The 22,608-nt window shown below is 50.2% G+C and overlaps 2 protein-coding genes across 6 annotated transcripts in view; one reads left to right on the forward strand and one right to left on the reverse strand.

The window, feature by feature from the left end:
• CSTPP1 (centriolar satellite-associated tubulin polyglutamylase complex regulator 1) overlaps positions 1 to 11,878 on the forward strand; it is a gene marked incomplete at its 3' end in the record, with an annotated part of 190,906 nt that extends 179,028 nt beyond the window's left edge. The window contains exons 6-10 of one of the 4 annotated variants that reach the window (XM_081282728.1): positions 4,771 to 4,856; positions 6,526 to 6,721; positions 7,285 to 7,445; positions 9,750 to 9,813; positions 10,066 to 11,876. In XM_081282728.1, the coding sequence (XP_081138854.1) occupies positions 4,771 to 4,856; positions 6,526 to 6,721; positions 7,285 to 7,445; positions 9,750 to 9,813; positions 10,066 to 10,234 (676 nt within the window). Of the gene's footprint in view, positions 1 to 4,770; positions 4,857 to 6,525; positions 6,722 to 7,284; positions 7,446 to 9,749; positions 9,818 to 10,065 lie in introns of those variants that run through there. The other 3 variants (XM_081282729.1, XM_081282727.1, XM_081282730.1) reach the window with 3 other exon arrangements.
• An 802-nt stretch (positions 11,879 to 12,680) lies between these two features.
• Positions 12,681 to 22,577, reverse strand: ARFGAP2 (ARF GTPase activating protein 2). Of its 2 annotated transcripts, XM_081282723.1 has the most exons (17): positions 22,070 to 22,577; positions 21,784 to 21,902; positions 21,133 to 21,205; positions 20,488 to 20,619; positions 20,329 to 20,409; positions 19,516 to 19,597; positions 19,127 to 19,183; positions 18,457 to 18,498; positions 18,050 to 18,102; positions 17,510 to 17,646; positions 17,293 to 17,424; positions 16,340 to 16,468; positions 16,126 to 16,260; positions 14,920 to 15,046; positions 14,672 to 14,765; positions 14,434 to 14,552; positions 12,681 to 13,840 (listed from the first exon to the last, which is right to left on the reverse strand). In XM_081282723.1, the coding sequence occupies exons 1-17, from the start codon at positions 22,139 to 22,141 to the stop codon at positions 13,820 to 13,822; spliced, it is 1,605 nt and encodes a 534-aa protein (XP_081138849.1). In that variant the 5' UTR covers positions 22,142 to 22,577; the 3' UTR covers positions 12,681 to 13,819. The 2 variants fall into 2 exon arrangements, with proteins under 2 accessions (XP_081138849.1, XP_081138850.1); XM_081282724.1 differs by lacking the exon at positions 18,457 to 18,498.
• Positions 22,578 to 22,608: the final 31 nt, after the last annotated feature.

The raw sequence follows: 22,608 nt of genomic DNA on the forward strand, positions 1-22,608 counted from the left end.
CCCAGCAACTCAGGAGGCTGAGGCAGGAGGCTAGCAAGCTCAAGACCAGCCTCCACAACTTAGTGAGATCCTTAGCCACTTAACAAGACCTTGTCTAGAAACAAAAAAGGATTGTGGATGTAGCTCAGCAGTAGAACCCTCCTGGGTTTAATCCCCAGTACCAAAAAGAAAACAAAAAAAGAGTTGGGTCTCAGCCCTCACTTCCTCTGAGCCTTCTCTGCTAAGCCAAAGGATCTAAACACAGACATTTGTCTGATGTCATAGTTTTTAGACTCTGTACCACTCTGACCCCCTTTTCCATGACTCTAGTTTATCCTCCTAGATGGACTGTCCAGAACTGAATGTAGTGTCAGGGTGTCATCTAGCCAGGGGAAAATAAAAGGGTAGCAGTAGTGTAAACTTTCTTACTTGTTCATGAATTTAACAGATATTTACCGAGTGCTTGTTCTGTGCCAGGCAACATGCTGGACCCCGGAGTCAAGCAATGAGCAGGGAGACAGAGTTGTCACTTGGTGGAACTTACAGTCCTGGGGCAAAGGCAGGTAATGAGGAGTTTTGAGTTCAGCCTGAAAGAGCTGTCTGTGGAGAACTGCGGAAAGAAGAGAGAACTGCGGAAAGAAGCCGGCAGTAGGGAGGCCCGCCGCAGTCTGGCAGGTGGTTTCTTCTCTCACTTCGGGCTGTGCAGGCAGGAGTAAGGTGGGGTAGGGGGTGGAGCATTGTAGGAGAGGAACAGCTGGTGGGGGACCTGGGGAAGGAGGCCTGGGGAGGACTGCAGGTTGAGCGCAGCTAGAGCAGCTGACATTTGATGAAGGATGCTCCCGGGGGCCCTCAAGTCGTGAGAGCTAAGGGGAGATGGGTGGATCGGGTAAGCTTATAAACCAGGGCAAGAATGGGGGACTGTGTGCTGAGGACAGTCAGAAGCCTGTGAAGGATTTTAGGCAGCAATGGTAAAATGGTCAAGTTTGCATTGAGTACCAACCACAGTGTGGATCCCCAACTAGAAGGCAAGTAACTGCAGGGAAACTGGGGAGGAAGCTGCGTCATCAGCAGGAAGAAAGAGGTGGAGGCCGGCTGGGAGGTGGTGGCTACAGAAGTGGAGAGCTGACTGAAGAGAACTTTCAGCCATAGGATTGACAGGATTTGGCGATTAATTGATTGATTGACTGGGAGGGGGGGAGGGAGTTTCAGGATGTCTAGGGTGCCTCCCAGGTTTCTGGCTGAGAGAACTAGTAGGTGTTGTTGCTGTAGGAAAACCAAGAATCCCATTGGCTTTGTGGCACCCAGTATCACTGTTGGCAGTGGAGAAAACTCCTCAGACCTTTTCACACAAATCCCAGCCACATGACCCTTAGAAAGAAGGCCCCTGCTTCTGTCTGTTTCCCTTGACATGCCCACTGTCCCTGCCAACCCACAGAAGTTTCAGACAAGCAGGCAGCCAGGACAGGAGCAGCGCACACCAGGGCCACCCTGGCCCCACCAAAACTCGCCTTATCGTAGGGCCCATCTTCAAAGAGGGGCTGGTCTCTCTTTCTTGTCACTGCCTCCAGAGGTGGCAGCCATAATGGCCACCCCTGAGACCTTTTGTGAAACCCAAAAGACCAAGAAGTTCATCTGGCACAAGTCTGACCAATATGTCAAAATTAAGTGTAACTCCCAGGCGCCGTGGCGCTCGCCTGTAATCCCAGCAGCTCGGGAGGCTGAGGCAGAAGGATCGTGATTTCAAAGCCCGCCTCAGCAAAAAGCAAGGCACTAAACAACTCAGTGAGACCCTGTCTATAAGTAAAATACAAAATATGGCTGGAGATGTGGCTCAGTGGTTGAGTGCCCCTGAGTTCAATTCCTGATCTCTAAAAAAAAAAAAAAAATTAAGCATAACTTCCTGGAACCCAGAGGTATCAACTGCAGAGTGCAGAGGAGACTCAAGGGTCAGATTTGATGCCCAGCATTGGTTACAGGAGCAACGAGAAAACCAAGCACATGTTGCCCAGTGCCTTCCAGAAAAGTCAAGGAGTTGGAGGCGCTGCTGATGTGCCACAAATCTTACTATGCTGCACTTGCTCACAGTGTTTCCTCCAAGAAGGGCAAAGTCATCCTAGAAACAGCAGCCCATCAGAGCAGAGTGTCAGTGCCAGGCTGCACCAGGAAGAAAATGAGTCGATAGCTCCTGTGTTTAAATAAAATCATAAACACTAAACACAAAGAAACAAACAAAAACAGGGGGAAGTAAGCTTAATCTTAAAATCAAGGACAGCACCTGACAGAAAGCTCTGCCTGTTCTGCGGCTGGAAGGATGCACACAGTTTTGCCCCGTGTGGGCTAGGGAGGATGCGCTCCTCTTTGTTGAGCAGGGTGTGTTATAGTCCAACCTGTGGCTGAAAGAGGAAGATGTCCGTGACGATCTTCAAAGCCTCAGTGATAGGACCTGTCTCGGGAGCATGCTGATGAATGGGGATTACAAAAGGAGGTAACGTCTAGAATTAGTAGTGATGGCTGCACAATTTTTTGAAATACTAAAACTTTGAATAGCACTAAAATTATACATTTTCAAAGGGTGAATTTTATTTCATTTTAATTGCATCACAAATAAATAAATAAAAAGACAAATAATAAATGGAGGTAAGGGGCTAGGGTTGTGGCTCAGTGGTAGAGTGCTTGCCTAGCATGCTTGAGGTGCTGAGTACGATCCTCAGCACCATATAAATGTAAAATAAAGATATTATGTCCACTTAAGAAAAACTAAAAAATAAATATAAAAAAATAAGTGGCAGTAATGGCTATAAACAGGAGCAACTGGGTTCCAGGTTAGTGATAAACGAGAAGCATGTATCAATTTCAAAGGCTTCAGAGTCTCCCTCCTGTTTTCCTGAAGGGTTTGCTGTCAGCCTGATGCAGTTCTGAAATCATTAGCTTTGGGCCATTGGGGTGCTGGGTGTGGGGCAGGAATTTCTCTGGCTTCTCTTCTCCTGAGATGCTCCTCCCTGAGCACCCTGGGAGTGCTCCCTTTTCCTCTGTGGTTTGGGTGCCTTTATTCCATCACCTTCTACCTCGCTGCCCTCTACTTCTCTCTCCCCATCCAGATGTCATAACTGGGCTCAGTGTCTATCTTCCTTTTGCCTGCCCTGGTTTTCCTTAGGTTATAAGAGGTGGGTAACTACTTGCTTGGCCTGTGTAATCCCATGAGCCACTGATGGAGGGACCAGAGTGCCCTCCTGTGGCCCTCGGCAGCATTGCTACCCTTTAGCCTGTATTTTTTTGGAGGTGGCTTTTTTCCTCCCCAAGAAGCACATAAGAAACAGTTAAAGCCCTAAGATCTGGATGAGAAAAAAAAAAGAAGGAACATAAATTATCCACAGAAGCTAAGAGATAAAATTTCAGTGTTTCTATTCTGCTTTTCTTCATTTTTAAGAGGTGGTGTGACTCATTGACAGTACCCAACTATGGAGTCGTGTAAACTCATCAGCCATGTGGAACTCTGGCAAACTGACTACTCTGCCACTTAGACTCTTCACCTGTAAATGGAGTTAATAACAAGAACAACCTGATAGGATATCTTGGATACAATTTAGTTAATGTAGCTAAATACCTTCTACAGTGCCTGCCTAAAGTAGGGCACTCAGTAAATGGTGCCTGTTTCTATTATCATACTTACAACTAAAGACTAGCTAGGAAACTTTTTCTCTCTTCAGGGAGATCTGAAGCCAAGTCCAGCTGACTTGCCCAACTCTAGCAGGGAGACCACTCACACTGTGTTCGAAAAAGCTGCTTCCCTGAGAGGCGAGCAATGCTGGCTCTATGGAGCTGATCCAGTTGCCAGTTTGAGGGCCCTCTGACAGGGAAATGGAGAATTAGAAAAATACAGTCAAGCAGTTTTTAAAAAAGAAAACATAAAGCCAGAAGGGCACAGTCACAAACAGATTGGGGGCCCAGCTCCACTCCAGTAGAGGAGTTTGGCACCCTGCCTGGCACACGGATGGAGCCCAGCAAGTGCTAATTTCCTTCTCTTCCTGTCCCCCGTCAGATGTGACCCTGAGCAAAGTATGAACATGGCCTGGTCTGATCCCTTTACTAGTCAAATGGTTTTCTTCCTGTGAGGTGGGTGCTCAGTGGAGGGACTAGAGTCGGGAAAAACAAGAGGTGGTCAGCTTATGAGAACAGACAGCAAGGGGCGGTGCCCATGAGCACACGCTAAAGCAGGGAGAGGGGGAGCAGCCTCCACTGCACCCCAAGAAGGGATGTGTTCTCTGACCCTCTCAAGTGCAGCCCCCAATAGCTCTTTGCCCTCTCTTCTGCCATCTGTGTCCCAGGGTGGAGGTGCCTGTTGCTGTTCTGGCTGTTTGGTAGCTTATTAAATCTTAGTACCACTTGCCAAGACCCCTTGAAACCTCTCGGCTGTTCTTTTTGCCTTTTCTGATCAGCTGTATTTATTCTGAACTAAATGGTCCTCACTGCAGAATAAAAGGATTTACTGCTTAAGTATATGAAAAGAAATCCTGGCTGCATTACAGCTGACCCTCTTCTTGCGGCCCACCCCCACCTTTCTGCCCAGGCTCCATCTGCTGGCTGGTGCCACTGAGACTGAACTGGGAACCCACTCTTGGTGCAATACAGTCAGCTCAGTTTGGTGGCAGAGTCCAATTGATGGAGAAAAAGTGAGGTGACTGGGAGGAGCTTGCTTTTGGGAGCCCTCTCCCAAGTGGCCTATGGAGACCCCTGTGCGTTCTCTCACGCTCACACACACTCTGTCTCACAGCTCTCTCTCTCTCCCTTCAGGATCGTGCTCATGGACGATGCCATGGACTGCTTGATGTCTTTTTCAGATTTCCTTTTTGCCTTCCAGATCCAGTTTTACTACTCAGGTGAGAGTGTTCCAGGTCCCATGTGGCTCCTGTCTAGGCCATGGCTCCCTTTCCCACCCTGTCGTTCTTTCCATCTGTGTGCCTGGCACACGTTTCCTTCCCCACTTCCTCTGGGGGTGTGCTGCACCGAGGGCGCTAACAGGATGTCTAATCCACACTGGTGATCACCAGATTCAGTCTGCAGAGCCTACTTCCTGAAGACATTGAAAACCACACTGCTTCCAGCCAGCAGCACAACAAATCTGTTTAAGTGATAACAACAATAACAACATTAATAGCATCCACTCCTTACTGAAAGCTTATTATGTCTCAGGCATAGCCCTGAGAACTTTAATCTTCAACACCCTGATAGGTCCTTTAAGAGATAAGCTTACAGAGGTAAGTAGCCAAAGTCACACAGCTAATAAGTGGTGCAGCCCAGACTTGAACAGAGGCAGGCTGTAAATCCTGAGCTCTGAGCCACTGCCTTGGCCCTTGGGCACATGTGTGGACACACATCCTACCACTCTCGTAGCTTTAAATAAGCACACAGCGGTTCTATCTCACAAATCACTCTGCTCCCCAACTCACACCAGCTACGCCCTTAAATCCCTTCTGGAATCAGGTGGCATAAAAATAGACGAATAATTACAAATGTATATATAAGCAACATCAAATGGAATGTGGGGTTTAGAAATTGCTGACTGTGTCCACAAACAAACTTGTTTAAAACAGGCTCTTCCAGTAAATAGAAGGCTGTCCTTGGAGCTTGGAGATGGCCGTCCTGCCAACTGGTGGCCCCAGCCAGCCCTGGACTCAGGCGCCACATTCTGTTTACTTGATGGCAGACCAAGGGCTATTCAGGCAGGGGCTGAAGCCTGGGGTCTTGCCACCTGCTCCTAGCAGCACCAGACAACTATTTCCAATTTTTCTAAAGCTCTTGGGTCCCAGAGAAGGAGCAGCCATGTTTGGGAAAACCATTTCCCCTCACTGCCTTTGGGGCCCTCCTCTCACAGCACTCCCAGAAGGACAGGGCAGCCCACTTGGGTCTCTAGCATCCTGACCCTGCAGAGCTGTGTGTGAGTGACAAGATGGGCTGCAAGTCACTGATTGCTAACAATGACTCAACTATAAAAATCTGAAAACAATTTCAAGCAGTTACTAGGTTAGCGAGTTGGAGGCTTCTTGTTCTTCACTGGGATTCCAGCATGCTTTCTTAGAAGAGGCAGGTGGCCTCACAAGATAGGGCTTACCATTGTTTCAAAACAGTTCTTCTAATGTTTAATATTGTGCCAGCCACAGTGCTAAATGCTGGAACAGGGAAGAAATAAGGCATGACTCCTGCCTTGAAACAAGGTCTTTACATTCCAGCAAGGAGACAGGTTAACCGAAGTAACTGCACTGAAAACTTGTCATTGGATAAGTGCTAGCAAAAAAAGTATAGGGTGCTATGAAAGTACACAGTGGGAATCTTGCCTAGTCTGGGAACAACTGCCCATAGGGTAGGACCTCTGAGCTCTGGAGGGTGGCAATCAAACCCTGTGCTGGGACGCTCTGCTCTTGCGGCGCCATGCACTGCACATGGAGGCTGGGGTGAAGCTGACTGTCAGCAGAGAAGGGAGGACACAGTGAAAGGACCAAATATGTCCTCCCTGAAATGAACTGTGTCTTCCTACCCCCACGGCACCAGAATTCCTGGACAGCGTGGCTGCCATCTATCAGGACCTGCTGTCAGGCAAGAACCCCAATACCGTGATTGTGCCAACATCATTCAGTGGGCAGCACCGCCAGCGACCTGCCTTGGGCGAGGCTGGCATGCTGGAGGGAGTGGAGGCGTCGCTGTTCTACCAGTGCCTGGAAAACCTGTGTGACCGGCACAAGTACAGGTGGGAAATGGGCCTGCAGACCCCACCTCAGCCTCGGGGACCACAGGCTGCTGGCCTGGGAACAGGTCTCTGATGGGATGTTCTGATTGGCCCAGGGCTTCTAGGGCCCTTGATGGTCATGATATAAATCATAACAGGGCCATTTGCCCTGAAAGCAGGTTATAACTAAAAAGCCTTCCCCATGGCTCACGTAGAAGGGATATTTTTCACTTGGGCAAGACCAACCATAGCTGACCAGCTTGCCAAGAGACAGACTGGCCTTGATTTCTTAAGAAGGAAAGAGCATTCACTGTTCCTAACTTCTTCCCACAGAAAGGGGAGGTTAAACTGTCCCGTGTGGTGCAAAGTCCCAGGAGAGAAACAACAGTCAGTTTTGGTCTCTTCCTAGAACTGGCTGTCACCAGTAGCAATTTCCTCCTCCCTGCCCTCCTTTACCCCTCTGTAAAAATCCCTGTGAACACACCAGCCCTTCCTTCCTTGCTCCTAAAGAACTGCCATGCTCCTCCTGGGCCTTAGGGGTCCCCCAACAGGTCTCTGGGTCTTGACTTTGATATCCTTCTAAGCCCAAAGGTATGGATGAAAAGATGGCACTCCATCTGTATTCTCCCTTCTAGCTGCCCACCCCCAGCACTCGTCAAAGAGATCCTAAGCAACGTCCAGAGACTGACCTTCTATGGATTTCTTGTGGCCCTCTCGAAGCACCATGGAATCAACCAGGCCCTAGGTAAGCCAGTGCTAACTGCCAGCACCTTCCCCCACAATTCAGCTAGCCTCCTGGGCAGCCATGGCCCCATGGGGATAGGCAGTATCTTAACCTGCTTTGACTTCGCAGGGCCAGCCTCTGGGTCCTAGGGAGCCGGAGTATGCTCCACGCAAGACCGCCTTCATAGGCCTCTCACACTGCGGAGCAAGGGACAGCCTTCCTGCCTCTAAGGGAGCAGCCTCTCCATGGCAAAGGCATGCCCAGCCCCTCCCTGTAGACTCCCCAGTTCTGCTTGAGGGAGTGGACTGCTGGTTTTTGACACAGGGCTATTGACTCAGTGGCTCTGGAGATTTCATATCATAAATGTCTGAATCCCATTTAGAAATAGGGCAGAGGTGTGACTGGGAGGCCTGTTTTCCCAGTAGGGAGGAAAAAATCTGATTAATCTGAAAGGAGAAAAAAGAAAAGCGGGGGGAGTCTGCACTGGCTCAGCTTTCCTCCTGTCACTGTGTTGGTTTCCTCCACCCACCCCACTCTCCCCTGCCCTCAGCTACTGCTCCCCAGGGGAAGAGCCAGCAAGCCACCTTCCTGTTGGAGTTTTAAGAGTTCCTATTTGTGTCTCCTCAAGAAATCCTCCTCATGTGCTGGGATCCAGGTTCCTGAGTCTCAAAGAAGGAAGTTTTGCCAGTTGAAGGAGGACGAGGGGGGGGGGGGCAAAAGTTGACATTCACTTAATGCCCATCACAGTGCTGCTCAAGGGGCGGTGTCCACAGCATATCCCCTGCCAGGGGCTCTCTGGGAGACATGTGGGTGCTAACCCCATGCTAACTCCCCATGTGGCCACCTGGCAGTCTGGTTATTTTGAATCGGGGACCCTTCAATTGAGTGAGGTTGGTAGCCAAGGTCAGCAGCAGGACTAGGACTAGAAAGAAGGCAGTCATAAATTGAGAGAGGGGGCTGGGGATAGAGCTCAGTTGGTAGAGTGCTTGCCTCACATGCACAAGGCCCTGGGTTCAATCCCCAGCACCACATGAAAAATAAATAAATTGAGAGAGAAGGGAGCAGAGCGGGTATTTGCTAGGTATCCTTTCCACTCCTAGGTCACTGCCCATCTTCCCTTCCTTTCCACCAGTGGCAGCTGCTAGGAAGGAAAAGGAAAAGCTCATCAGTCACGGATCCTGGTTGTGACCCATCACTGTTCCTAAGGACACTTACACAACTTTTACTGGGCATTAATGTTGACTAGAGTTAAAGACAGAACAAAGCATATAGTCTCTGCCCTCGCTTGCGTCTCCAGGGTAGGAGCTAGAAAGCTAGAAATATCTTGGTTGAAGCCAGTAGTGGAGAGCCCCCACCACCACAGGGCACCACCCCAAAATGAAAGGGTTCCATGGGACATAGTTTGAAAACCACTAACTTAGAGCAAAGGGAGCCAAGAGGCATCATCTGGAAAAGATTTGGAAAATTCAGAAACTGAATTAGTGCCAGATTGTATCTTTCTGGAGACCAGCTTTTTTTTTTTTTTTTTTTTTTTTTTTTTTTTGGTGATGCTGGGGATTGAACCCAGGACCTTGTGCAGCATGCCAGGCAAGCACTCTACCAACTGAGTTATGTCCCCAGCTGCCAAGACCAGCATTCTTGACTAGGTTCTAAACTACCAATGAGGTCTTTTCCTTCAACGATTTGCTAGTGAGAATCTTCCTGCCTGCAAACTTCAGCTTCACCTTCGCACCTGAGTAAAGAACTCCTGGGAGCATCTAAAACTCTCTCCTCTCACCTTTCCCCAATACCAAAGAGTTAACCCCTCTTAGTTTATAGCTAAGGAAACCAGCAGAGACTGGAGATGGGAGAGATCTCAGGATGGGATGGATCATCTCTTGGATAGAGTCAGCATTTTTTGCTGTCTCCAAAATGGAATACTTGGGGACATAAAATTGGGTGATTTCTGACCTTTGGAGTTAGCCTGGGTCATATACCTTTCAGTCCAGTACCTGGGTCCTTAGGGAGTAAACCCTTAGCACCAGCTCACGAGCCACTGTCTCTTGGAAGCAGATCACCCTATTTAGAGATGTCTCCCTGGCTGTTGTGTTTGCTCCAAATAAGGGATGGAGGGCACAGGGGTTCATTAAATTTACCAAGTGGCACCCAGGACATCCTGCCCCATCACTGTCTGGGATTTCTGTAGCAGTCCCCAGGTCTTTTAGGTCAGTTCTCCCAGGGTCAGCAGAATAGGCACACATGAAGGTGAGGGACATGGAAGCATCTGCTGCCTGGCCAACAGACCTTCAATTTGTCTTGTTGTCTCTGCCCCCCATCATCTCCTAGGAGCTTTGCCTGACAAAGGGGACCTGATGCATGACCCAGCCATGGACGAGGAACTGGAACGACTGTAAGTGTCAAGTGGGAAGGTGCTGCCCTCTTGTGGAATCAAATCTGAGTCAGACATGGCTGTGCCCCATCACAGGTCACACAGCACGTGTGTCAGTAACATGCCACACTGGTCAGAGAAGGGCTTGGGGGCCAGCAGAGGCCTGAGCTATCCTGAGTCCTTGGGGGTTCATCCAAAAGCAAGTGAGCATGGAGGTCCTGGGCTCCGGACATGTGGCACCATGCTGCCCTCCGGACTTTTTCCCTTCTTCAGGTTGGTCCAGGTCCCAGGCCTGGTCAACTCTGCCACTCCAGAGGCCAGCTGCCTGCCTTCCCGGATCCCTCCCCGGGTTGGCTCCCCATGGAGACCTCTCCATCACTCCCGCAAAGTGGATGCAGAAAGCGATGGCTCCACTGAAGAGACAGACGAGTCCGAGACTTGAGGAATCTCTAGGGCCCCGCCTGTGCCCTGTACTTTCTCCCACTCCAGCCCATGGCACCTCCACTGACCTCCTCTCCACACCTTGCTGTGCTGCCCTCTCCTGATGAAAAGGCTGAGTAACAGCCTCAGCCAAAGGCCAGTTATCAGCCAAGCCGAGCAGTGACCCTAGAAACTAAATAGCCCATTCTCCTTGGCCATCAGCCCTTGGGGTTTCGTCAGACCTTAAACTATGGACTGCTCTGAGGCCTCCTCATCAATGGAAAGGGGACCTGGCCTTAGTCTTTTGTTGACTAGTCCTTCTAATTATTAAGAGCAGCAGTTTCTTTTCAGCCAGCCTCTGCTAGTGCCCTGATGAGGGTCATCTCCTCACAGCAGCTCCACTAAGGGGGAGACGTGAATAGCTATGTAGGGCCATGATGGTCAGGGTGACACCTAAGAGCAATTACTAGGAGGACATACCACTGTGGCTTCTGCTGGAGGAATCAGACACCAGCCATGATTGGAAGAAGGGTGGGCAAGAAGATAATTTCATTTTCAAAATCTGCTTTGGGTTTCCTGTATCTAATAGTTAAAAGTCTGTGAAATAAAGTCCCTTGTGTCCGATAAGCAGTGAGTCTAAAACCACTAGGCTGAAGGGTGAAGGGAAAGGGGAAGTTTGGGTTTGAGTGCTTTACTGGCACGAGGGGCAGTGGGGCTGGTGGGCCCCTCATGCCTGGAGACCTGCTGAGCTGCCAGGGGTCCATCTGCATGTGAGCAGCCAAAGGAGGGGTGCACGCAGCTGGAATGGCCTTCAGAAAAGCTCAGAGGGTTCAGGGACAGGTTCCCATAGCCTTCTAGACCTGGCTACAGAGGGCTGGCACTGTACAACCTTCTTGAAACACTGGACCTGCTCGGGGTTAGGGCGGCAGGGATGCAGCTGTGAAAACAGGCCTGAGGTGTACAAGCTCCTTAAGATTGGAGGAAGGTAAGGCAGGTAGTCTCTTAACTTTTTTGGGGGTGGGGGCCCAAGGGGCCCAAGCAAAACAGGCTGCCTCTTCTGAAACAGGTGTCCCTACTACTAAGCAAACACTTTCCTAGGCTCCTCATTACCCAAACTAGCCATGGATAATTGCAAGAAATGGCTCCTGAAGTCCTGTAGTACTCAGGCCAGGCCTGGGAGGCCTGTCCTAAAACTATTCCAGTTTTCTCCAATCCCAGTGAGCATCAATCACAATGCAGCTACTTCCTAAGTCTCAGAGTGACTCTGGATGGGGATCCAGAAATCAGGATTTTTTCTTCTTTTGGGGTGGGGGGAGCCACAGGAATTGAATCCAGGGATGCTTAACCACAGAAACATGTCCCCAGACCTTTTTATTTTTTTTAATTTTGAGACAGGGTCTTGTTAAGTTGCTTAAGGCCTTTCTAAGTTGCTGAGGCTGACCTTGAATTTATGATTCCCCTTCCTTGGCCTCCTGAGCCACTAAGCAAGTGAGCATGGAGGTCCTGGGCTCCGGACATGTGGCACCATGCTGCCCTCTGGACTTTTTCCCTTCTTCAGGTTGGTCCAGGTCCCAGGCCTGGTCAACTCTGCCACTCCAGAGGCCAGCTGCCTCTAAGATTACAAGCATGTGCCCACCATGCCCAATCAGATATAAGGATTTTTTTTTGGGGGGGGGGTAACCAGGGATTGAACTCGGGGCATTCAACCACTGAGCTACATCCCCAGCCCTATTTTGTATTTTATTAACACCTCACTTGTACTGAGGCTGGCTTTGAACAAGCAATCCTCTTGCCTTAGCTTCCCAAGCCGCTGGGATTACAGACATGCGCCACTGTGCCCCGTAGAAATCAGGAATTTTTATGAACACTTGAAAGGATTCCAAAACTGGAACCCCAGGACCACACTGGAAGTCACTGGCTTTGAGCCCTATGGCTCTACCCATCCTAAGCCTCTACTACCTCCCAGACCAGTAGTTTCTAACTGTACTTGAGGATTCTAAGGGTCACAGAGATGTTTCAGGGGCCCTTGTCAGGAAAGGGAGATCCAAGCCAAGGGGGGGGGGGGTGTACACAAATGCATCCACACTTTCAGGATTAAAAATGTCCCACTTACGCCTAAATATATATATATATATATATATATATACTTTTTAATTTAAACTCAGTACTGAGACCCATCCCTGTTTCAAGCCCCCTGTCATGAGGAATAGGGCTGCTAAGGTTGCTCAGCCCTAGGCTCTGCAGGTGGGCTAAAGGGCCAACTAACACCAACTCTTTCCTCCGCGTGCAACAGGGTGGTGAGGTCGAGGCTGCAGCGGACTGCACGGCAGCACAGGGGCAAGAGACAAGCTGGAGGCCCCAGAGAGAGTATTCTTGGCTTCAGCAACGACGCCCAACCAGTATCGGTGGGAGCCCAGAGAGTGAGCAAGGGGCTACACTGGGCAGGGAGGCAGGATGGAGGACACTCCTTCATGTTGACCCATAGGGCCCCGTGGGGGCTTTATTTTGACACCACTTTGTTTCAATACAAGCAGTCCTGAAAGAAAGTCATGTCCCTCTGGGGAAGGGAAGAGGGAAGAGTGGTCTGTGTTGCTTGGAAGCCCAACCTGAGACCCACAGGTAGGGGTTGGGCCCAGACTGCCAGTATGGCAGGGCAAGATGGCACCAAGGATGACACAGTGCATGGCCCAGCTGCAAGAGGTGAAGCCTGCAGGCCATTGGGGGGCTGTCCAGGCCTCCTCAGCCCAGGATGATGTAGAGGAAGGAAGCTGAGCCCAAGGAGCCTGCTTCTGTCCCTCATGTCCTCAGCTTCCTCAGCCAGCTAGGAGCATACCCACCACCTCCAGTCAGGACACAGGGCAGATGAGACCCAATGTGGGCATCAACCAGGGAAGAAGGGACAGAGTCCCAGGCGCAGACAGTGGGTGCCATGACCCAGTGATGATAGGGAAGGGTTCAGGGATATCTAGCAGAAGTCAGCCTCTGTGGTGGCAGTGAGACAGGCCTCCAGGCTGATCCCAAATGAAACCTTTAGGTGCCAGATAGTTTCTAGTCTTTAGTAAGGCCTAGAAGAAGGTCCTTCCACTCCCCTGCCTCCAGAAGAGTAAAAGCAGCAGTGGCACGTCCAGAGCTTCTCCCCAGGAGCTGGTCTACAGCATAACTCTTGCTAGGCCTCCCCCTAGTTCTACTGGACAAAGGCCCAAGCCCCCCACCACCTAAAAGGATCCTAGAGCCCACAAAGCCTTAGACTTTCACGTTCCCAACCTGTGGAAGGGCTGGACCCAGAATAAGTCACCCAGAGGCAACTCCCCCCCTCACTCCCAGCGTTACAGGCCGAGCGAGCAGCAGCTTTTGGGCAGGACTGGAAGGACACTAGCACACAGGAGGGGGCGTGAGGGGACCAGAATAGGGGCTTAATCCACAGGCAGAGGACAAGGGCTGGTGCTGACCATTCCCCTTGCCCAAGATCCTCCAAAGTCACCCCACTCACACACCACACACAGAAAGTAACAAATCCTCCCAGCTTCCACAAGGCAGGTATCCCTGGCCTGGGAATCATGAGTTCTTGCTTCTGTCACCACCAGAGGCCTAAGCAAGGAGCTTGTTATCAGTAGGAACCATAGCGATCCTGGGGGGAGGGGAGAAGAAAAAAGAAAGTCAGCATCTACATGGCAGCAACTTCCCAGGATGCACGCTGCTTCCCCCAGTCCGCCCACAGTAGAACTCTAGCAGCAAAGGGCTAGGCCCCCACAGGTAGGAGTACTTGATGAGAGCTGGGGAGGGGAGCATGGACACTAATCCAAGGAGCTAGCCCTCACACCTGAGAGAGTGGTACAGTTGACAAGATGGGAAAAATCACTGGGCACGGTGGTGCACACCTATAATCCCAGTGGTCAGGAAGCTGAGGCAGGAGATCACGAGTTCAAAGCCAGCCTCAGTAACTTAGCAAGGCCCTAAGCAACTAGTAAGACCCTATCTCTAAAATAAAATATAAAAAGGGAGGGGAATGTGGCTCAGTAGTTAAGCGCCCGTGGGTTCAATCCCCAGTACAAAAATCAACACAAGACACAGCACTGTCTTAGGGAGAGGCCCAACTCTGGAACAGAGTTGAAAGGAAATGCTCTCTTTAAGGCTGCCAGTAGCATGTCTGAATATGGTGAAGGCAAAGCTCCAGGCACTACTCTTCAGACCTTTTCCCCAGGTTCAGCAGCCCAGTCTCACCTGCAAAGAATTCATCACGCCATTGGCCAACACAGCCATCTTGCCAGCCACAGACTTGACACCCTGCTTAAACTGGGCAATATCAGCTGTAGGAAGCACATTCCCCAGAGACACACTTCCTGTAAGAAGCAGGGAAAGGGGTGACTCAGAGCCCTGCAGGAAGCCATTCCTAAAAATAGGGCCCTCCCAGCTGTTTTCTCAAGCCTTGCTTAGTGCCCACCACCCTATTGGGCCCTACCTGCACCATGAGCTCCATCCATGTCCCCAAAGAGGTCCGAAGAGCTGATTGCATTGCTGCCTGAGAGCTGCTGTAGTCGAGACCTGGCTTCATACTAAATTGAAAAGGCAAGACCTGGAGATATTTTGGCCAATGACACAGGAACTCATAGGATGAGCCCTTCTGTTACTAAAGCCCAAAGCAGAGGCAGGGAGAAAGTTCTTGCTTCTGTTTGCTACTGCCAGCCTCAGGTAGACAATTCCACTTACCTCAGCATCCACCTCCCGCCCAAAGAACATGTCAGATGAGATGGCTTTTGCTCCTGCAAATTTCTGACGTGCTTCGCTGGACTCGAGGCTTGAGCTCCGGCTCTCCACTTCCCTCCGGTTTGTGGCTCTGAGGGGTAAAAGTGGAACGTCTCTGACCTTTCTCTTGGGATAAGCAGAGTACAGAGGCCAAAAACCAAAAAGCACCAATGAATGGCCTTCTGGCCGTGGCTTACCATGCCCTATTCTGTCTGTGGTTCTAAGACTCAGGGACCATTTGCCCTGGTGAGGAGCATTCAAAGGGATACCAGGAGGCCCCTTCTTTTCTCACACTGGAACTGAGTCACTGACAGCCTGAGTTATCACATTACTCAGGGTAGAAATATGGTTTGGAGGAGCCTAAAGTTCCACCCCAAACCACTGTGGCTTCATCAAGGTCCAGGAGGCCATGTTGTCACTGCTACTATTTTACTCCTAGTTATAATTTGCCTAACACTGGAGTAATCACGTCTGTTTTCCTGAGCTTATACATACTCCTCTGTCATGATTAACTGTACCACCCTTTTACTCTCAGATGCATCCTGATGAACAGGTACATGGTCATTCCTGTTCCAGCACTAATTATGCACAGGCACTAGACTAGGGGTTTTACAAGTCTCATTTCATTTAATCCTTCCAGTGACCCTGTGACCTAGTTATTTATGTCCCCATTTTATAAATCAGTGCTTTCAGAAAACTTATCAGTAAAACATTACCCAGATTAAGATGGAATAAGGTTTAATAAAAAGGAGTTAGGTGTATAGCTCAGATGTAGAGTAACTTGCCTAGCATATGCAGGGCCTGAGTCCTATCCCAGCGCCCCAATCAATCAATAAGATGACCAGGGACATGCCTTTGGAAGGGAGGTCTAAAATCAGCCCTCTCCCACCAGAGAAACAGATCCCAAACTAAATAGGCTGCCAGGCTGTCTGTGACACAGCACAGCTCAAACCAAAGCCAGATTCCCTGTCTGATGAGCTAGCCACATGTGGCTATGTACATTTACTAATATTATATTAAATTACATTACAAATTTAGTCCCTTGCTTACTAGTCACATGTTTAGGACTCAGTAGTTATAGCTAGTAGCCATCATACTGGACTTCACAGACATAGAACATTTCCATCATTGCAGAAAATTCTACTGAACAGATACCCTAGAAGATTCTACCTTTCTGAAATAGGCCGGATGGTTGAGATGGTCACTTCTGGCTCCTTGTCCTCTACCTTGTCCATACCCCAGGTGGCATCTGTGTCCCAGCGAGAACCAAAAGTTTCCCCCAAGGAAAAGGGGTTGTCCTTGTACCTAGGGAGACAGCAGAGTGGCTCAGAACAATCTGATAAGGGACATGGTAGCCAAGTCTATGCCCCAGCAATAATCTTACTTTGGGGGTCCAGAGGCAAAAGTTCCAACATCATCAAACAAGTCCAGCTGTGAACGAGAAGATTTTGCACTCACTGGTGTTTCTTGCTCAATCACCTGCATCTCAGACAGCACCGAGTGGGAGACAGAGCTGTGCAAAAAATGAAGCTGGCATGAAGCTGGAGGTACTGGCACTGCAGCACAAGACCAGCCACCCAACTGTTGAGTGCTTCCTCAGGCACCACTCAGAACCTTCTTCCCCTGCCCATGCACTATTAAATATTCCTTTTTTTTTTTTTTTTCTTTTTTGGTACTGGGGATTGAACCTGGGGCACTCAACCACTAAACCACACCCCAGCCCTTTTTTATTTTTGAACACAGGGTCTTGCTAAGTTGCATACGGGCTTGAGGGCCTTGTTAAGTTGCTGAGACTGGCTTTGAACTTGAGATCCTCCTGCCTCACTTCCCAGGCCACTGGGGTTAAGGCATGAGCCACTGAACCTGCATGATATTCCAATTTTTAAGAGACCAAAAATCTATTCCTGAAGTCTCTGCGTTAAGTGTGGCACAAAATGCATCACAGCTGTTCCACTTATAAAGGTAACAATATAAACCCAGTGGTTCTGAAACAGAAGGCATGTTCCCAACCATGTGTAGACACTAGAAATGCCTGGCAGTTCTCAAGAAGGTCTCAGAAAATAAAGAACTGTCCCAGCCTCTCTAATAAACACCACCCTAGCCTCCTGATCTTAATCTTATTTAGTCCTGATCCTATTTCACTTATGTAACAAATACTTAATAAGCACATACCTACTATATGCCAAGCACTGTGGTAGGTGCTTTAAGACAATAAATAACATCATGTATCCAACCTCAGAGGAAAACTAAGCATGAATCCTGAACTGCTGGAAGACCCTGCACGGGTTCTCAGAAAAACAAGGGCATTTCCCTGCCACACCCTGGGCTGAACCTCACCTTCGGGCTACCAAGCCCATGCCCAGCCTCTCAGCCTGCTCACGCTTCTTCCCTTCCAGATTTTGTAGCTTTTTCTCCTCCTTCTTCCGATCAATCTGGAGTTCCTGGTAGGCCAGACGCATGGAGGCAACCCTACAGGGGTGAAGGGATTGGCAGCTGGCACCTGTGCTACCCCCACCCCCTACCATCAACCAGGCCCACTGTGGCAATTGCTCACATGGACTCCTCCGCCTGCTTCTTGGCATCAGCTGCCTGTTGCTCACGGAGTTTCTCTGCCACCTGGGCCTGCCGCTCAATCTCACTGAAGCTCTGGTTGCTCACCTTCTGGGCCCCAAGTCCTTTTTTGGCACCCAGCTGGGGAGAGAACCATGTGACATGGGGCCTGCCAACGAGGCCCCGCCACTCCCTCCCAGGCATCAATACCCTAGCTATACCCACAAGGAAGAGGTCCTCCTTAAAGTCTAGGGTCAGAAATAGAAGCCCAGTGAGCATGGCTGGCAGAACAATGGTTCTGCTGTAGCTGGGCATGAGGTGGCTCACTCAGTCCCAGCAGAGGCCTCAGAGAATGAGGACAGTAGTTAAGGCTGACTAGGATCTGCTATGTGCCAAGCACTAGATGTGCTCAGTCTGTCTCCCCACAGCAAGTCCCTGAGGATGGACACCTTTAAATGAGACAAGTTAAGTACCATGCCAAAGTCATAAACCCAGGCAGTCCCACTCCAGCTCCTAATCACTCTACACTACTCTCCCCACCTACCCCTTTCTTAGCTGCAGCTGGCTTCTTCTTGCCAATGATGGAACTTTTCAGTTCTGTGTGAGAAAGAGGGTGGGCATGAGCAGGAGAAAGGAAGGTCAGAGGCAGCAGCTCAGTCCACACCATGCTTCATGGCAAGAGCATCTAAAAACAGCTTCAGGCAGGGGAAGGCCAGGCTACCACCACCAATTCCAACTGATGGCATCCAAGCGAAAGAAAGACAAGGTTAGGGGAGCCTTTTGACTCCTAGCAAGTTGCAGCAGGAGCCTAGACCTGAAGCACCAGAGACAAAAGTCCCTGAGCCACAAGTGAAGACCGTTAGGTAGGGGTTAGATGCCAAACACTAGCCTCAGCTCCTAGAGCAGAGAGCTGTGTGCAGAAGGTAGGCTCCCCAAGCAGCTGCAGGTTACCTCTGGCTGGAGGGGCCCCTTTAGCTGACAGAAACATGGACTCTGGAGGAAAAACAGACTTGTGGCTAACAAGGGGCCTGCCCCAGAGCCTCCATATGCCTTCCAAGCCCAGAGGCCTGTACAGAGCCTGCTTTAGACCCAGTCAAGCCAACATTTCCAGGGATCAGCTGTTTAGTTACTCTGCTGGGTTCCTGCCCCAACCCCCAAGAGTCAACAGAACCAAGGTCAGCAAAGGAGATGTTTATTCTAACCAAGTTCGAAGGCCACAAAAGACAGTAGAAAAGAGCTGAAGGACCAAACCAGGGTCAAAAAGACAATGTAGCCTCTAGCCATCAGCAGCTCAGAGCTGTCCCCCAACCCTCAACAGGACCAGACAAGCCAGCCCTACCTGACCCCAGGGATAGATGTCCAGTCTCTCAATGGCCTCCCCACACTTTGGCTAGATCCAGTCCCACACTCAGAGGCAGCCCACCCTGGTCTGTCAATTCAAAGGGCCCAGCTCTGAAGTCAATGTTGCAGCCACTACTTCAATTAGAGTCCCAAACCCAGACAGGTCGGGTGTTCAGTCTCCTATGGCCTCAGTTCACATGACTAGGCAGCAGGTATCTGTAAAGAACACTTGATGCCCACCCTCTCCCAGCCACCCACACCTGCCAGCTGGCATACTGACCCAGAGAGGCTTTGGGTGAGGTGCCAAGCAGGTCGGTGTTCGGGCCTTGCTCTGGCTCTGTGGATACAATGATAGGCATTACGTATAAGGCTCTTGGCATCTTATAACCTCCCTTCAAAGAAAGTGACACATCAAGAGTGCCTGGCTTTCCTCAGCTTGCCATCAAAAGAAAAATTCCCACCACTTCCTCCAAGTTACAGATGAATTCCATCCCACCCAAGGCTAAAGGAAGACCTCTCTCTCTCTCTCTCTCTCTCTCTCTCTCTCTCTCTCACACACACACACACACACACACACTCATTTCTATTTCCTTGGCCATGTATCCCCTTCATAGCTCCAAATCCTTTCCCAGGACCAGGGTACTTGGTTAGAATCTGGGTTGAACTCACGTGCCAGGCCACTGCTGTCTGCAGACGGGACAGGCTGCTGGGTGTCTGAAGGCTCAGTGTCTGGTGCATCCCAGGTAGGGGGCTGAAAAGGAGGCCAGATCACAGAAGCCTTAGTGAGCCACTTATTGCTGGCAAGGAGTGCCAAGAACCTGCAAGTACCTTGAGGGTATAAGGCCCTATTCCTAGCCCATAAGGAATGGAGACTGGAGGTCAGCAAGTAAATTTCAGTTGCTATTCACCAGAAAGACGCAGGAAACCAGCAGCCCCCTCCTTCCCTCCCTCCACTGTTTACTTAAAGCCTGAGCACATTCCCCTAACAGAAAACCTAACTACTAGACACTTTCCATGTACCAGGCACAAGGCTAAGGGCTCCTCATAGACAAACCACTTAATTATCACAATCAGCCCTTTGAGGTAGCTACATTCCATTTTAGAAACTGAGGTTTGGGCAGGTTAAGTGACTTGGCCACATCACAGAAATGCCAAGTGGAGAGGCAAGGGTAAAAACTAATGAATCCAACTTCAATACCCAGTGCCAACAGAAGGGAAGCCTTTCTCACAAGGTGGACCATAGGGGAGGGGATCTTTTCAAGAAAAGTCTCCAAGCACAACGCCTCTCTTATAGGGGTAGAAACTAAGAAAAGTTATTTGGGGCCTGAGACTTCTTAAGCCTGGAAGAAGCTTCTCTTACACTCTACCTCCCCAGTTCCTAGGGGTTCATTTCTAAGGAGGATTCTATCACCCTTCTACTTACCTAAAGAATAAAACCATCCATCAAGGACAACTGGGGAAACATTCCCTGGGGGTACTCACTTGAGTGTGTTCTGTGAAGAAATCAGAGTCCTTCTTCTCTGGAGAGTGACTAGGAGCACTTCCCATGTTGTCTATCCAAAGCTAAAAGGGAGATGGTATAAAACACAGGGCTCTGAGCACCCTTTCCCCCACTGCCCCAGCCCAGGGACAGGCACTTACATCAGTGCCATGCCTAGCCAGGGCTGCACTCCCCAGCTGCCGGATCTTCTCTCGGTACATCTGGGCTGCTCGGCTATTATATTTGGTGTTGGCATCACTGGCTGTGCATCCATGCTGGCGGAAAAAGGCTGTCTAGAGAGCAAAGAAAAGAATGGAGTGTGCTGCAAGTGATTCTCACCAGAGCAAAAATATTATTGGCAATAGAAGACATCCCCTTTTAACATCCCTGTTATTATTTATACAGACTGATGCACTATTGACACCAGTAGTTTTTCACAGAGGTAAAGTTCCTCTGAAATTCCTGCAAAAAATACTTTGCCACATCCCATTCTCAGAGATGACTGAATGAAGCCCAGCCCTCACTTAACTCCTCCTGAGGACAGCATGCCATACCCACTCTATCCATCTTCCATCTAGGCAGGCCCACAAGAACTCAATGACTGGTGACAGTCAAACTTCCTCAGCCTTTTCTCAAGAACATCTGTCCAGTTTAGTCTGAATTTGAAGCCCCTTTGAGAGATACTATGCTGGTGTTGTAGACCAAGGGACCCTCTGAACAGAGAATAAGGCCCCCTAGGAAATAATTGCAAAATTAGTACCCAGGCAAAATTATGAAAAATTGGAGGGAAATTAAAGGAAATTTACCGCATTGGCATTCCCACCGACTTGCATACACCTCAGCTGGAACCAGTTCCAGTTGGAATCCAACTCTGTGGACCTATGTACAAGAGCTGTGTGTCACCAACAAATAACAGGAGACCTGCTTCCCTGGCAGGCCCACACATGTTATTTGATGTCTGGCTGCTGCAGGCACACAGGAAACATTAATTAGTCACTGCCCCAATTCCTCCACTCTGCCCTGTGCTTTGCCCTTCATTCACCTGTTTCAAAGTGTGCTAATTATTTCCCCAGATAAGAAAGGAAGTCCCACTTTCAGGCACACAAGCTTGGATTTGACTTTACCCTGAAAAATGGTCAGTCTCACTAAGGACATATTCAGCCAAGCTATCTGCAATAACAAGGTCAATGCAGGCTAGTTCTTTCCCCAAAATAACGCTGAGAGTCTCAAGCTGGTAGACCGTGAAGAAGGAAGAAAGTTTTGATCCAAACGCGGAGAGGACCGTTTATGTGGCAAGGGGTTCAAACAGGTGGTACCCAGGCCCGAAAAAGCTACTGGACCCCTGCCCGGCCCAGAGGTTTCAAACACCGAATTCAGGATGGTCAAAGTCGAGGCAGCCACTCTCTTGCTGACCACACAGCCCTGGTGGAAGCACAGTAACGGCGCGGAGAACCCACCTGATAAAGCTGAGATGGACGCCCAGGGAGCGGTGCACCCCGGAGCAGTCAATGCACAAGAAAACCCCATACGTGATACTGGCCCAGCTCGGACTCTTGGCGCCGCAATCGAAACAGGCCTGAGAGGATGAAGCAAATAAGCAAACAGTCAGGGCCCGAGTTGAGGCCGGGCACTGACATCCCAACAAAACCGCCCACCTCGGCTCCTCTCCCTCTCTCAGGCCACGGGGGAAGGGATATCGCTTCTCGGCAGGTGCCAGACCCCGCGCCCCTCCCGTTCATGCACCTTGTTAGTTGGAATTGCTCGAAGTCTCTTAAAAAGGGTCTGAATTTCGGTCTTGCTCGGCTCCGCCGCCATTTTCTCTCCTTCCCAGACACAACCGCGACCAGCCGGTTCTGTCGCGGGCCAATCGACGGCTGGGAAGGCGGGCTAAGCCGGCCGGCCTCCGCGCACTCAGACCAGCTGAGGGGTGGGGTGATCTGGGACGGATCTGAGCCAATGAACAGCCGGATGAACAGGAGCGAGACGTCACAGCAGCGATCACCAGCAGCCGCGAAGTAAACGCCCAGCCGCGTCAGGCCAATCCGCAGCAGGGGCGGGCGACGGCTCGCCGGCAGGCCCAAACTTCCTCGAGAACGCCGCCAGGGGGCGGAGCTGCCTGCCGCCGGCTGCCTGCTGGAGGCGGGCAGGGGAACTGGGGGCCCTAGCTCTGGCCTGTTACCGATCCAAGAGTAATGATTAACAGCCCTCCCAAGTTCTTTGTCCCACCGGCCCGAGCACACCGGCCGAGCTTCCGCTCAACTCACAACCCAGCACCCAACTTC

This window comes from Spermophilus citellus (assembly GCF_964194105.1).
Source record: "Spermophilus citellus genome assembly, chromosome: 2".
NCBI classification, from domain to species: Eukaryota; Metazoa; Chordata; class Mammalia; order Rodentia; family Sciuridae; genus Spermophilus; species Spermophilus citellus.

Excerpts from the sequence above, each read along its gene's own strand:
- ARFGAP2 (XM_081282723.1), bottom strand. The coding sequence starts at position 22,141 with ATGGCGGCGGAGCCGAGCAAGACCGAAATTCAGACCCTTTTTAAGAGA. Across the intron at positions 20,620-21,132 it reads TCGGTGGGAATGCCAATGCG|ACAGCCTTTTTCCGCCAGCA; the intron begins GTAAATTTCCTT and ends TTTGCTCTCTAG. Across the intron at positions 14,766-14,919 it reads GGCGGGAGGTGGATGCTGAG|TATGAAGCCAGGTCTCGACT; the intron begins GTAAGTGGAATT and ends TTTTCAATTTAG.